Raw genomic sequence first — 16,730 nt, 5'->3', positions numbered from 1 at the left:
TTGTTTGCACTCTGAAGCAGGTTCTCATCAAAGATGTGCCTGTATTTGGCTCTGTTCATTGTTCCCTCTATCCTTACCAGTTTCCCTGTCCCTGCTGCTGAAAAGCATCTCTATAGCATGATGCAGCCACCACCATGCTTCACGGTAGGCATGGTGTTAAACAAGTGATAAGCTGTGACTGGTTTTCTCCAGGCATAGCGCTTTGCATTCAGGCCACAGACAACAAAATATTTTTCCTCATTCTCTGTGTCTTTCACGTGGCTTTTTTGCGAACTCCAGGCGTGCTTTCATGCGCCTTTTTCTCAGGAGTGGCATCTGTCTGGCTTCTCTCCCATAAAGCCACATTTTGTGAAGTGCTGTAGAGACTGTAAATTAGATTCCTCTATTTCATTTGAAATACATTTACAAAAAAATCTAAAAACATGTTTTCACTTTGTCATTATGGGGTATTGTGTGTTGATGGCTGAGAAAAAAAAGATTTAATCCATTTTGGATTCAGGCTGCAATACAACAAAATGTGGAATAAGTCAATGGGTATGAATCTCTTTATGTTTACATGACACGGTGCAATGATAATAACACAATAAGAATACATCAAATGTCAAAAATCGGGCTAGGCTACATACCTCTGTAAGCTTGCTTTGTCGTATTCTCTCCTCATACGTGCCTTGGTATTTTGGCACTGCGCCAGATCCAGTCCATAGAAATACAGTAGCAACAGCTGTATCTTTTAGTATCCTTCAGTTTTCTGTCCCCATCATTTCAGATTGACCATCTCGTTCATATGCATTGTTGCTGAGGCACTTGCTACACACAAGCAGCGATGCAAGGTTGGCTGCAGGAGTATTTACATCATATTTACCATTTCAAACTGCTACTAACCATCTTCTGCATCCCTCCGTATCTTTTACCAGAAAATAGTGACATTTGGTGCCTTCTTCCCTTGATTTCCTGTATAAAGTGCAGCCAGGGACTGAACACTAGCTTGTTCTTGCTGACATCTCTTTTTCTCCCTTTGCAGAACTATCTTTACCTGCTGTAGGCCTAACTCTATCAACTTTCGCACCAGCTCCGCTGCTATGGTAGTCAGCTACATAAAATAATGATATCAATTAATCTCAAATGTTTTAGGTGGAAATGAACACATTTTTTTACTCAAAACCGATAGTACTTTTGATAAAAATGGCTAATTCGTCCATACGCTTTCAATAAAACAACTAGTTTGTCCACACTTTGCAGATTTCTGAATCATGAATTCACTGGCAACGGAGCAGTGAGGCCTGCATCCAGCAACGTCACGTGACCCATTTTTGCAGCTGTTTCAGTACAGCACTTCAGGGAGAGAGGGGGGCAAACTCTACTAAACTTATTTCAATGTATGGAATCAATTGGGAGTTTCTGGATTTTGGGTAAACTTCTCCTTCAAAGAAGCTTACCACTCAAAAATGATCATATAGTGACACTCTGTATTTTGAAAGTTTTATATCTTGAAAACTTGATTATTGACATGCAAAACATTTTTGGACTGTATCAACAGTGGACTAATTAAACAAATATCAAAATTGTGGTTTTGTGTTGTCATTTCCTTTAAGCATATCATGCCCTGACCATAGAGAGCTGTTTATTCTCTATGTTGGTTGGGGTGTGACAGTGACTAGGGTGGGTTATCTAGGTGATTAATGATCTATGTTGGCCTGGTATGGTTCCCAATCAGAGGCAGCTGTTTATCGTTGTCTCTGATTGGGGATCATATTTAGGCAGCCATTTCCCCATTGTGCTTTGTGGGATCTTGACCATGTATAGTTAGTTGCCTGTGAGCACTATAGCAGCGTCACGTTTAGTTTTGCATTTATTGTTTTCTTTGAGTTTCACTTCATAATAAAGAGGATGGAACCATACCACGCTGCATCTTGGTCTACTCATTATAACGATCGTGACAAAGCATTGAGACATTCTGGAGTGTGTTTAGGTGCTCCTCAGCCAAAGATGTATGAAGTGGTCATACTATACTGTACTCCAGCAAAATGAAGATGTTATCACAGAGGCCTTCCTGAGCATTTTCTTTTTAGACATGATGAATTCCCTGATAGAAAACACTTTATAATAACCATAAGTGGGCTTGTGTAAAATTATACATAGGCCTAATGTTATGAAGAATCCATATCTAAGGTGTGCTAAGAGAATAATCAAACCAAATGTGCAGTTCACAATTTATTTACTGAATAAATTTGGACAAAACACCAAAATCTGTTACATTTTACAATCAGAACATCCGAGGCAGAATTCCCACCATGCACCACTCCCCTCCAAACAAAAACAAGAGGACTTCTTAAGCATTAGCACCAAATCAGCACCAATGCAAATAAGGGCAGCTCATTCTACGAAACAAAATAAAAGCAATAGTCTGTTTTAAAAGTGACTCAAAATAGCACATTTCCAATAACATTTTCACTTGTGTTTTGACTTTTATAAAAAAAAAAGCTTATTTTGTTTCACCCTGCTAGGCAGGCTATAGCATTCATAGGGTGCATGCCAAGGACTAGTTAATAAAAACACAAATTCAAGTAACATTGAGATACGACAAAACATGTCCACTGGTACCCATTCAGAACAGGACAGTTTTACAGGACCTATGCAGGCAGTAGAAAATTAACATGGGCTACTGCAGACCATGTTACTGTAATAGTATTGTTTAATAACTGGTGTCAAGTTCAAAATAAAATATATTAAGGGGTGACCGAAGTTGGCATGGGTGGTGGGGGCAGAGAAATACTGGCACAAAAGTTTAATTGTTTATTCTAAAAACTTTGGACAGACTTTTTCCCCATCGCACATGTCCTGTGTCCAAACTATTGCCTTTAATATACATGAAAAAGGAATCTCTGAAAAAGAAAAACCCTGCAATGTTTTGTTTTTTTAAATATATATATATTTATATTTATATAGTTGTTACAATTTAAATAAAATGTTAAGTTTTCCTCTCCTACAAATGAAAAGCTAAACTTAAATAGAGAAAGCGAGTCTAGAGAGGTGGAATTGATTGTTCACCTAACCTAACCTAACCTAAACAAATCAAGTGCATTATGCCATTAGTGGAGGCATAACAAGAGAGGGAGGTTACAAATTAAGGTTAAGCAGAAGATATCAAAGCAGCATTAATAATTTAATGGAATAGCTTAATACAACAAGGTGATATCAGACTTAAAACATAGCCTTATTATTAAATGACAAATTGATGGTGGTGGAAGATAGTTTTTTTAAAGAAATGCACATGATGAGTGGGAGAGAGAAATAAATCTACACAGAAAAAGATGATGAAGTACACACGTTTCTGAAGACATAAAATAGTTTAGTCAGTATCCGTCTTCTATGTCAATGAAAGAGCTTTATAAGCTAGGTTCAAAGGTCATGTTAGGTAATGAGAGACAAACACTGAGTGACAAAACAAAAATGAGGTCATCTGTCCTGATGATTGTTGGAACAGAGGAGGTAGAAGTTGGCCCTGACCACAGTTCCAGGGTCAGATATTGTTTAATCCTCATAATGGTTAAGGTGAGGATTGAGGGTTATGTGATCTGATCCTAGATCTTTGGTTAGTGGGTAACTTCTACCTGGGTGTGTGAGAGCGCATAGAGGAGTGGTGTTCTTGTTCTCCTTGGCTGAGGTTTTTGTCCCTTCGTGCTTTCTGTAGCGTCACAACATGGCGTATGTCTCTACTTTTAAAAGCACCACTTTAAAAAAACGAACAACAAAAGATAACGTTTGCTACATTGTTTGTGACTTGCATGTCCAGTGGCGGCAACTCCTCTTAACAGAAGTCCCGCCCCCAATTATGTTAATACACCATTCGCCACCTGGCTCTGCCTCGAGGTTGGTTTTCCATGAAATGGAAAGAAAAAAAGATGGATACACCTTTTCTGTGAGTGACAATGTTTCACCTGCTAAACAACTAATCTACCTTTAGGCTCTTTCAGAGCGTGTCGCGTTTGTTCCGCTCTGTGGCGTAGTCCTCCCTTTGTGCTCCGTTTCCTGTCTTCTCAGCTGAAGAACTGATCCAGCTCCTCCTCCATGTTCACCTCGGGCACAGTCTGCTCCTGCTCCCCTCTCCCCTGGACCATAGCGCCACCTGCTGCCCCGGAGGATAAGAACCAGGGGTGCTCCAGGATCTCCCGGGACGTGAGGCGCTCTGCGGGCTCTCGGCGGAGGATACTCCGGATCAGACACTTGGCCTTGGGCGTCAGGTTCTCTGGGATGCTGAAGTGGCCCCGGCGGATCTTACTGAACAGGGAGCTGGGTTCTACGTCGTGGAAGGGGTAGCGGCCCACCAGGATGGTGTAGAGCATGACGCCCAGGGACCAGACGTCGGCCGCCTTGCCTGAGTAGCTGCCGCTGGCGTTGAGGATCTCGGGGCTGACGTAGGCAGGGCAGCCATGCTTTTCTGACAGAGAGTCATCATTGCCCTCCAGGATGTAGGTGTCTTCTAGGCTCTCCAGCTTCACAAGGCTCCTGGAGGGAGACAAGAACCGACAACAAACAAATATTAATACCCAGAATCCTCTTATTACAGGAGGATGACTAAATACAAAAATTATATAACCGATATGTTAAATCAATGGACAATGACCCATTTTCTAATTTTAATTGAGTCTGTCCATAAAATCAAAAGAACATTGTGAGTATAGAAATGCTACTGCCGCATGGTTCAAGATTACAGTAAGCGGTTGCCCTCTTCTAGTGGGAGGGCATTGTAATTCACTGTGATGGACATCATCCGTATGTTTTAGATCCATAGCTTTCGACATTAAATGAAGTAGAGCACATAATGCCTGGGGCTTACAGTACATCTAACATTTCCATTCACAGTGATAAGAGCAGTGCAGCTAGCCAGCCAGCATGCATCAGCCTATAAATAACCCAGCTGATTCAATAGGCCTCTCCAGCCCAACAAAGAGCAACCATTATGGAAGACTTCAGTTCAGCGGCCTTGAGTCAGCGTGCAGTAAGAACAGTTTGAAAATGGGAATCAAAACTCAAAAGCCTTATCATCATCAGTGCCTTTTAACAGAGAACCATGAAGTCTCTTTTCAAAGCAGACCATCACAGCCATGGTTTTGTGAAAGCTGCTGATCATAATGATGGGTTGTTCAGGGACATCGTGACTGATGAGGGCTCTGGAGTGGCCCAGGGTACACAGGCCCTACACACAGATGATGAGAAAGGGACACTTATGAAGCGCCGCCTAAAGTGTCTCCATCTGTGTGTGAGTGTGTGTCTGTGGAAGTGTGAGGGGCTGTTAAAGACACACACACACACACACACACACACACACACACACACACACACACACACACACACACACACACACACACACACACACACACACACACACACACACACACACACACACACACACACACACACACACACATACTTCATCCATTTTAATTGAGGAGGAGAAGAGCAGAGCTGCAGCACTGGCTAATGCCTATTCAGAAAATATCTCTTTACTGTCTGTGACACGCACACATGCACTGATTTTTGCTACGGCTTGACTTTCTGTTAATTGTGGGATTTTGTACCGTCCGGTTCACTTGTTTGATTTCAGATAGTTCGGAGTATTCAATCAATGCATTGCCGCTAGAAACCTTTGTAAGCAGCCTGTTAGTAAATATCACTGACAGAGCTACATGCAACATAGAAGTCAGCAATCTCTCTAAGCAGCCATTAGGATAGTGGGGCTGACATAATTCTTAATACTGCTTACATAGCATCTCATGTTAAGTATGACCCACATAATGATGTTAAAAATTAATTAGAACACCAACGACAGTGCTTGTAGAAGGCTGGATTCCAGATCTCTCCTGGCTGACACTGCAGTGGATTCCCAGCCAGTATGACCTATGACCTATAACCTTTCCTGGGAGGCAGTGATAGGTCAATCCAGCCATGATGACATAAGCAGGTCGCCCAGTCTGTCACCATAAACTGCTATGGCCATATCACCTTACCGGGTAGCCTCTCTCTCTCTCTCTCTCTCCCTCTCTCCCTTCTCTGGCCTTCCACTCACTGAAGCTCTGGGACTTGGCTTTTGGCTAGGGTGGCTCTGAATAGCCTGAAATGGCTTCCTCTCCACTCCTCGTCTCCTTTCCTTCATCTGCACTGATTCGAAAGAGCTGGATAGGTGAAGCAGATTCTCGGTAGCCTACCACTGCTTTCAACTTTTACAAAATGTTAAAATCTCGTGCTAGCTTGTTTTCAGATCGGTGCGGATGCAGGAGAAGATATAAGGATAGGAGGAGAGGAAGAAAGCCACTTAGAATTAGATGCACCCCTAGACCCTGACTCCCAACCCCACAATTTCTCTCCTAACCCCCCTCTGCCCCCATCAATCATTCAGTGGAGGGTTTGACATCCCACCCTGGTAGGTCCTGTCATGGCAGCCAAGGTCGTTAGACTGCTATTAGATAAGTGTGGTAGTCAGCTCAGCTTCCCTTTTCCATGAGCAGAGCCAGAGGGTGACACTGCCACAAATTCACAAAGATACAGGGAATTTTTCCTCTAAACTGTGCCCGCGCCCCGAGATCGTCGCGCAGCTCCCAGGACTGCCGCGCAGAAATATCAGCCCACATAGAGAAGCACGAGATTCAACTTCACTCAACTTTCTAGAGCACTGGTCACGTCGATCTCCAAGCCATTTCTAGTCGATTGGCAAACATTTCTGTAAAAAACCCAACGATAAAGCCTTGGATTCCTTTATTTTCTTCTTCGGGCTGTTGGCGGTAGGTGCACCCGATTCAGCTGCCCTGCGCGCTGGGTAGGTGAACTGTTGCCATTCTGAACCATTTCATGTGTCTGAAGGTACAAACTCTACCTTCCCAGCGGGCCCAGAGAGCAAATCAAGTGCACTATAGGCTTACTGTGCACCACAGATTACTGTGTCTGCAGTAACATAGCAGGCATAAAAGAAAACTACAGCAAAATTGATGATGTGAGATTTCAAAACATTGAAAACCATGACTAGAGAGAGACTGTCAACGAATACAGCAAAGAGCTGCTGTTTTTATGAGTGAGTTCATGTTTAAGTTCTTACTCAGCACTGTTAACACTTTGTATTCAACACTTTTATAAACCATAAAATGCGCATTCTTCCTATTTCCACTCAGCGCTACAACAAGCAGTGCAGCAGTAATGAATGAGTAGGAAAGTGTATCTATAGGCCTGCAATGTTATTATTAGCAGCTTGGGTCTTTTTTAATATTGAGGAATATTTCCCTTTTCTCATAGTGAATTTGTGCATGAGGCAGAAATAATGCGGTGCAACTCGAGTTTTGCCATCAGCTTCAAGACAGTGTCCCTTTTTGGTCAGTGTTAGTGGAGGAAAGGGACAGCGGAGGGATGTTGAGAGGCGGACCACTGAGACTGACCATCAGATGTATGCCCCATCAACCCAGTAAAATAAAAATGAAAAGTTAATTATTTAAATGTATGCTCACTCAGCTGTGCCTCACAAGTAATACAACAACAGATCTATTAACGGTGTGATCATAAAGCCTACCTCAAAAAAAAGTATATCATTTTAAAAAAATGTCCCGAACAACAATGCATTGGCAGGGCAATTCAAGGAAAGCCAGGATGCAGTCATAATGTATTGGGCCTATAACTTACAGCACAAACATTACGACAGTACAGTTTTTAATTGGTCAATGTTGCATAGGTATACGTCTTTTTAAGTAATGTTAAAAACAAATCTGAGAGATAGATCTCGGCTTGCATTTTGACTCAGAAAAGGTTGGTGACCGCTGTTCTAGAGTTTTCCTTAACACTATCAACGTTCCCTTTACTGTGGCAATTGTGATCGAATCAACGCAATATTAGCCACTTTCAATGCATAATACTGAAACAAAACTAACTATGCAAGAGATTTTGTTGTAGGCAGAACACATCGGAGTATGATTTTATTGAATTGACATGCATTATTCAGCCCGTACTCTACACAAACTGTAGCGACATAACCAATCAGAGCTGCAGTAGGCCTATAATCAAATAGACCATAACAATATATGGATCTGTGCCATTTACTTTGAACTGGATTGTGTTTACAGCATGAGCGGTCGTGAGTAGATGCGCTTGTTTTGAGATCAAAGTGAGAGCTGCACGTAGCCACGTGTGAACATTTTGTTAATGATCTTTGCTAGTTAGTGAGTTATTAGCCCAGATATATAATTTGTAGTCAGCAATATGGGAGTGATTGCTTCCTACAAGAGCACAAAACGTGTACATTTCTTTGAAAAGCGAGTCAGGTGAAGAGCTTTTTTTTGTCTTAAAGGGGCAGTGTTGTATTTTGAGACAGGCTTGAATAAGCTAAGTAGCCAATCATAATTTGTCTTATTCTCTGTAATAATGGTATGAGAATAATAATGCATTTCATTTTGTAAAGTGGTTTCTTGCATCAAACAACACAACAACATGTTCAGTCACCTCCTTGTCTGATAGACAAGTGGATAAGCAGGTTAATGTCAAGCCCTGTATGTTTTTTTTCTAAAGTCTCATGGAATGTAGGCCTACATTGAACACCACACATTGGCTGCTACTGTAGACTGAATGATAGAACAGCTATTTCCATGATACAATGTTATGGGATGCATTTTCTTTGCTCAAAAAAATCGAGGGAACTTTGGATACAGGGTATCTATCTACTCCACTGCCAGGTTGGACTTCTGCCATAGGAGCAGAATGAGGTCCTGCATAGATCTAGGATCAGCTGGCCCTTCACCAAATGTAACCTTAACCATTGGAGGAGAGCACACCAAGCTGACCTTAGGTCATTGTGTGTCTAGGCTGGGGCATTGAGATAGAGAGCATTCAGTCAGTGCCAGGCTGAATGAGGTGGCGAACAGGCTCAATCTCCCCGGTAACAGCAAATGCTTGCTTTGACAGGGCCAGTTAAAAAAGCAGCATTAGACTATGTTTTTATCAGTGTTCTCCTGAAACATTATAATGATAAATGTGGAACACACAGAAATGTTGGTCTGATTAATTCGCTTTTATCTCTGCAGCATAAGAGGTTATAAAACCTATATTGATTCTGTTTGCACCTAATAGGCTGCAACATCAACAGTCCACCACCAGGGGTCTGTATATACTAAACCCTGCTCGAGCAGATGTCTGGAGCACTGATTCATTACTCTGTGTCACAGCCTTACATGGTAAATCCCACCCTAATTGAACATCTGTCAGACAAATCTAATCCTAGCATCTCTGCTGTCACTGTCCACCAGTTTAACAGCCGTTCGGCTAGCTAGCATGGGCCCTGAACTGTATCCAGCAGTCACCCTGGTTGTCCCCAAGTCACATTCGTGTGTGTGTACTCCTAGTTATATTGGGTACCTTCAATATGGTAACCTCTGATCTAAATATAAACTACTCAACTCCGTAACTATGTTACAACAATATTTTACTGTAGTAATTACAGTGCTACTACACAGTGTAACTTCATGTAAAGAGTTACTGTAGGGTTATGTACACTCATATCTATTTACAAAGAGCATAAGGTGAGAGACTCCTTCCTTTCTTCCCCTCCCATCCATCACCCCTCCTCACCCTGTCCCCTTCCTCACCTGTCCTCGTTCCTGAAGACAAACTTCCTCAGCTTGAGGTCCCGGAGGACCACGCCGTTGTCATGGCAATGTGCCACTGCTGAGGCTATCTGACGGAAGAGTCTGGCGGCCTCGTCCTCACGCAGCTTCTTGCAGGTACGGACGAAGGAGTGCATGTCTCCGTGGCTCCTCTCGAAGAAGACGTAGGCCCGCTTCTCCCCCAGCAGGACCTCCACCACCTGGTTGATGTGCTCATGTCTGCCCAGGGAGAAGTAGACCGCCAGGGACTCCTGGTAAATGCCTATCTCAAACACCTGGAGAGGCGGCGGGAGAGAGAGAGGGGGGTAGAAAGGGAGGGAGAGAGTTTAGTATCCAATGGAGATGATAGTCATTGTTCAGCACATTGTGTAGACTAGAACGGATGTGATTGTCTATCATCGTGTAGAATAGGGAATCGTGTAAGCGCTATAATTCTCCAAGTTCTGAACGCTTCACCTTACTGAACATGCCTACACCCCCCCAGGGCTCCAGAACCTTTAGACCAATGTTAATTCCATGGGCTGCAACACTTAGAACGCTGCTGCAGATAGAAAGGTAAAACCATAGAGCTACATGGTGACCATTCCATATTCTGCATACTTTTCTATCTGAATGTGAAGATTCTGTAACTTCGCCGCCATTGCCCAAGTACATAAACAGATAGAGAGCAGCAGGCTCTGTCTCACCCTGCATTGTGTGTGTGCATGTGCTTCTCAAGGTCTACAATTGTAGCTGGGGTCTACTAATACACATTGGTAGTAAACTGTGAATTCTGAGATTACAAATGTATCTTTGATGTTGCTCGGCAGTAAAAATGAAAGTCATATATACACTACTGGTCAAAAGTTTTAGAACACCTACTCATTCAAGGGTTTTTCTTTGTCAGTGGAGGCTGCTGATGGGAGGACGGCTCATAATAATGGCTGGAATGGAGCAAATGGAATGACATCAAACACAAGGAAACCATGTGCTTGATAGCATTCCACTGAGCGGAATCAGTGGAATGGTATCAGCCATGAACCCGTCCTCCCCAATTAAGGTAACACCAACCTCCTGTGCTATATATATATATATAGCTTGCTGGCAGTGGCAGTGCCAAAGACCGTAGGCCTAGCCTACTCTTATCACTGTGACACAGTTTAGGGTCATACTCTAGGACTGTGTTCCTGTGGGGCCTGTGTGCTTTTAGCCTAACATTTCTGTTAATCAGGCCAGGTTCATAACATTTTAATGTACAAAATGGTACATGTATCCAATGCTCCAATAATCAAACTGTACAGTTAAGTTAATACTGTACCATACAGGGGTGGGAACAAAGGCCAAAAGGTTGACCTCAATTTGCCCTATGCACTTGCAAAGCCATCTGCCATCTTTCAAACCCTTGGTGATGTGTGTGCTACTGTATATAAGAAAAACAACAAAATTAAGAGTTTGAGATTTAACTACAATGAAATGTATTATATTCATATTGCACTAGAAACACTTAAACAAGATTTTACATAACATCCATTTACAGTAGGAAATAGTGTGTCATTCTGGTAATGAATTAAGCAGAGCACAGGAGAATGAGGAAAACCTTTAATTTTTTTACGAGGAACAAAGGCGTTGGTAGTGCTATACATGCTATGAGTTTGGGAGAGTATGGAGCGTGCATGGTGCGTGATTACTCACTCCTTTGTCAACGTTACATCATCACGACCCATACAGCTCTCGAGACGCGCAAACTGAGCTGCCTGCTTTGCACTCCATTAACTTTTTCCATTACTCTTTCAGTCGTATCCATTTCCAATTCATGCATAAAATATCAGGAGACAAAGTTCGCAGCAACACCGGGCACTTCCATGGGCTAGCATACAGTGCATTATTTATTTCCTGTTGGAGATTATGTGCGTAATTTGCATTCAAAAACGAACCCAGATTGCCTACAGCTATCAACGTGTAACTACTGTAGGCCTATATTTATGGCTCAATCCATACCGAATAAAAATATAAACGCAATATGCAACAATTTCAAAGATTTTACTGAGTTACAATTCATATAAGGAAATCAGTCAATTTAAATAAATTAGGCCCTAATCTATGGATTTCACATGATTGAGCAGGGTTGCAGCCATGGGTGGGCCTAGACCAACTGGGGAGCCAGGTACAGCCAATCAAATTAGTTTTTCCCGACAAAAGGGCTTTATTACAGACAGCAATACACCTTAGCACCCCCCCCCCCCCCCCCCCCCCACACACACACACATTTTTTGTGCATATGGAACATTTATGGGATGTTTTATTTCAACTCATGAAACATGGGACTAACACTTTACATGTTGCGTTTATATTTTTGTTCAGTGTAGATGGCTGTACTGTGAGCAAGTTAATGTTTATCATAGTGCTACAGTTCTATTCTAGCTATATTAAACCTGTGTGTGGGACTGGTAGATTGACCAAATATGGTGTTTTATGGTTAGGCTACAGCGTTATCTGCTCGAGATGAATGGAATGTTCATGATGTAACGTTCGCGACAATGTATCTGCTGCATTCTCTCTATGACTAATGTGCCCGTCAATCAACTCAATGGCCTATAAAAACACTTATAGAGGACCCACCTTACATACGAGCTCTTCCCCGGTGTGCAGGTGGGCGGCCCTGAAAACGTGATCCCCCTCCAAGGGCTCGAGGAGTAGGTAGTTACCGATGCAGGAGATACAGTGGGAGGAATCTGGTGTTTCGGGGGGGCTAGGGGATCCTAGGTTAGGACTGAAACTCTGGCTGGATTCTGTAGTCCTCAAGCAAGATAGGCCTAACTCCTCAAAATCGGTCGCTTTGTGCCGTGATCTCCCATAACGCGAGATGTTGATGGGATTAGATATTTGTATGTTCATCAGGATTCCCTAATACTGCCAAACTATCCGGTTGTCTTCTCTTTGACGGCACTTTGGGTTGTAAACTTGAGTAAATAGATTGGTTGTAGTGGTCCTGTAGTTTGTTGCTTCCCTTTAAAAAATATAAAGCTAGATTATATTTTGTGCTACCCTTGCAAGTGCACCTATTACAATGTAATAAGTAGGTTATGTCAAACTCTATCTGTAGGCGAGGCTACTATTGGAGAGCTCATATGTAATACATGTAATGAAATAAGCAATTCTAAGACAACGTTTGCAATGTTTCCTTTATCTACCCAGCCACGGGACTAAAACAAAAGCATTGTTCACTGCACCGTGACGCACGGCAGCCCTTTGCACGAATGATAGTGCTGAATTTGAGCATAAACGCTTTACCAGAGTGCGAGAGACAGCAATGCCGATTTGCAACAAAGGAAACACTCAAATCCTACCGATTGCAGTTTTGTAATGATGATTGCACTACTAGATTAAATATAAGCACAAAAATAGCCCGCTAGACTTGCAATTCATTGAATTACATCACACGTTTCCGAAAATACCTTGCAGACAGAGAAGATACAAAGTAACCGCGGTTAAAATCGCACCGAGGTTGCAAACTACGGTAGGCCTATATTTAAATCAACATTAATTCTTGATAGCAAAAGCAATACTATTGCTTTATAGCTACCAGGTCAGTGTCATACGGTCCTTGTTCGTTTAACACATAATGTCCATGCAGCGAGCTTCGGGGATTGCCATCGACCAAATATGGAGAGAAAACCATCCAGAATTCAAAGACCTTTGTTGTGTTCGGAAGTGGATGTCCTTTGCGACGAATTCGTTTTTGAATCCAAAGGAACTTTTGCCGGCTGTTTCAGCTGCTGGAAGTAAAGGATGGCCGACTTTCCAAGGCCTTTCCCTTGATTCAGCAAGACATCTTCTCCGGCGGTGGTGTGTACTTACGTGGCTGCGAAAAATCTAGCTAGTCCATTCAGTGCGAGGTCAGCCGCTTAACACACACCTTTCCTCAGCGCAGGAGCCGACTGCCTGGCGGATAGGCTTCCACACTCACACATACATTCGCTTACACACATACGCATAGGCTACACACAGACCTGCCCCCGACCCGCCTCCCTTACGTCACATACACACACATACAGAGAGGAACCCCATTGGTTTGCCTGCGGATGCCTAACACAATTACCGTCTACTCTACAGTAATACAGCAGTCATGTGAGCTGCATGTACACTACATGGATCTAAATGTACCCACGGCTGGTATGGCTTTAATGTTAATTGGTGGGGGGGGGGGGGGGGGGGGGGGGGGTGTACATACATTTCCTAATAGAAATGCCATTCATATAAATATATGGAAACATTGTCTAACCAGCGGGGTAAGCTACTGAATACCACCGTGGCAGCCTATTGCATGATTTGAGATATTGGCTGATCTGCCAGGTAATGCATTACATTCAGTAATTTGTATTTATTATGGACCCCTATTAGCTCCTGCCTTGGCAGCAGCTACTCTTCCTGGGGTCTGGCAAAATTAAGGCAGTTATACAATTATACAAATATTACAATACATTTATTACAGAATTCACAACACACTATGTGTGTGCCCTCAGGCCCATACTCCACTACCACAAATCTACAACGCAAAATCCATGTGTATGTGTGTATAGTTATCATGTGTGTGTATGCATGTGTCTGTGCCTATGTTTGTGTTACTTCACAGTCCCCCCTGTTCCATAAGGTGTATTTGTACCTGCTTTTTAAATCTGATTCTACTGCTTGCATCAGTTACCTGATGTGGAATAGAGTTCCATGTAGTCATTGCTCTATGTAGTACTGTGCACCTCCCATAGTCTGTTCTGGACTTGGGGACTGTGAAGAGACCTCTGGTGGCATGTCTTGTGGGGTATGCATGGGTGTCCGAGCTGTGTGCTAGTATTTTAAACAGACAGCTCGGTACCTTCAGTTTGTCAACACCTCTTACAAAAACAAGTAATGAGGAAGTCAATCTCTCTTCCACTTTGAGCCATGAGAGATTGACATACATGTCATTAATGTTAGCTCTCTGTGTTAAGGGCCAGCCGTGCTGCCCTGTTCTGAGTCAACTGCAATTTCCCCAAGGCCCTCTTTGTGGCACCTGACCACACGACTGAACAGTAGTCCAGGTGTGACAAAACCTGGGCCTGTAGGACCTGCCTTGTTGATAGTGCTGTTAAGAAGGTAGAGTAGCACTTTATTATGGACATACTTTTTCCAATCTTAGCTACTGTTGTATCAACATGTTTTGACTATGACAGTTTACAATCCAGGGTAACTCCAAGCAGTTTAGTCACCTCAACTTGCTCAATTTCCACATGATTCATTAGGAGATGTAGTTGAGGTTTAGGGTTTAGTGAATGATTTGTCCCGAATACAATGCTTTTACTTTTGGAAATATTTAGGACTAACTTATTCCTTGCTACCCATTCTGAAACTAACTGCAGCTCTTTGTTAAGGGTTTCAGTCATTTCAGTTGCTGTAGTAGCTGACGTGTATCGTGTTGAGTCATCCGCATACATAGCCCCAATGGCCTTACTCAAAGCCAGTGGCAGGTCATCAGTAAAGATTTTAAAAAGCAAGGGGTCTAAACAGCATGTCATTTGATGTTTATAACATGTAATAAAGTATTACTGATGATCTGTCTTACTAGTTTATATGGTGGGTGGGCCTGTGCGTGACATGAGTGCGTGACCCATTACACCTTTTTGTTTGTCTGAATTCGCGGGTTTTACGCATCAGCCAAGCTATTTCAAGGAAGGGGGTCTGAGAATAAGATTGAGCAATTCCATGTCGGAATGTGGGACATTTACATTTTAGTAATTTAGCAGACGCTATTATCCAGAGTGATTTACATTCATCTTAAGATAGTTAGATGGGACAACCACACATCACAGTCATAGTAAGTAAATTTTTCCTCAATAAAGTAGCTATCAGCAAAGTCAGAGCTAGTGGGTATAGTCAGAGCTAGTGGGTATAGTCAGAGCTAGTGGGTATAGTCAGAGATAGTGGGTATAGTCAGAGATAGTAGGTATAGTCAGAGCTAGTAAGGGGGGTAAAAAGTCAAGTTAGTTCACAAAATGCTTTTTATTGTGTGTGTGTGTGTGGGGGGGGGGGGGGGGGGGGGGGGGTGCTGTGTGATTATTTATGATTTAAGATACTCTTTGAAGAGGTAGAGTTGCAGATGTTTTCGGAAGATGGGCAGGGACTCTGCTGTCCTAGTTTCAGGAGGAAGCTGGTTCCACCATTGGACTGCCAGGACAGAGAGTGGGAGGGCCAAGAGACCAGAGGTGGCAGAATGGAGTACACAGGTTGGGGTGTAGGGTTTGAGCAGAGTCTGAAGGTAGGGTGGGGCAGTTCCTCTTGCTTCTTCGTAGGCAAGTACCATGGACATTTAAGAAAGGTCTGCAGCTGCATGGGAGGGAGACAGATAGCAGTGTTCATGTTGCCCCTATTTTACCATGCATACTGGCAACTATAGAACTGCAGAAAGGATTCCACACAGTATTATGGAGAAGGATATTCTCCATTATTTCTCATTGGAAGGCTACAGCCATGCCTGACTAAACCCACGCTACATGTATTTTTCACACAGAGGCCTCTTCTATATCATTGATGGTGGTTGGCAGCTGCTGAAGGCCATGCACCCACACGCTATCATATAATGTGGTCCGTGTGTGTGTGTGTGTTCGTGGACTGCTCCAATATCCACTGCATGCCACTGCTCCCACCCACCTAGGTTCATTCTGTGTATCATTCTTACAAAGGCTTAGTTTGTCCTTCACAGACATCAGAGACCATATTCACATCTAATGAATTCAGATCATGTAAACATGTACATTTTGGTTTCAGTTATCACTTGGGGGGAATCAGTTATCACTTGGGGGGGGGGATCAGTTATCACTTGGGGGGGGGGGGGGGTCAGTTATCACTTGGGGGGTCAGTTATCACTTGGGGGATCAGTTATCACTTGGGGGATCAGTTATCACTTGGGGGATCAGTTATCACTAGCCAAATGCTCTTGGAATTTACATGCCCACCCACTCCAACTTCAAACATCTGAGCTATGGCCCAACCCACACACATCCTGCTGAATTTCACCATAGTTTCTGTTAAGCCATGACAACAGAGCAGATGTGCATGAAATAGAAAAATAATCCGCAAACACTT

At 42.9% G+C, this 16,730-nt stretch overlaps 1 protein-coding gene across 1 annotated transcript; it reads right to left on the bottom strand.

Moving 5' to 3' along the window:
- Positions 1 to 2,198: 2,198 nt before the first annotated feature.
- On the bottom strand, positions 2,199 to 13,552 carry trib2 (tribbles pseudokinase 2). The gene is made up of 3 exons (XM_038962369.1): positions 12,234 to 13,552; positions 9,618 to 9,910; positions 2,199 to 4,506 (listed from the first exon to the last, which is right to left on the bottom strand). Exons 1-3 carry the CDS (start codon positions 12,507 to 12,509, stop codon positions 4,038 to 4,040), a joined length of 1,038 nt encoding a protein of 345 aa, XP_038818297.1. The 5' UTR covers positions 12,510 to 13,552; the 3' UTR covers positions 2,199 to 4,037.
- Between the last annotated feature and the right edge of the window lie 3,178 nt (positions 13,553 to 16,730).

This window comes from Salvelinus namaycush, chromosome 24 (genome assembly GCF_016432855.1).
Source record: "Salvelinus namaycush isolate Seneca chromosome 24, SaNama_1.0, whole genome shotgun sequence".
NCBI classification, from domain to species: domain Eukaryota; kingdom Metazoa; phylum Chordata; class Actinopteri; order Salmoniformes; family Salmonidae; genus Salvelinus; species Salvelinus namaycush.
Note: the sequence above shows the minus strand (reverse complement) of the source record. Positions and strands in the feature narration are given on the sequence as shown.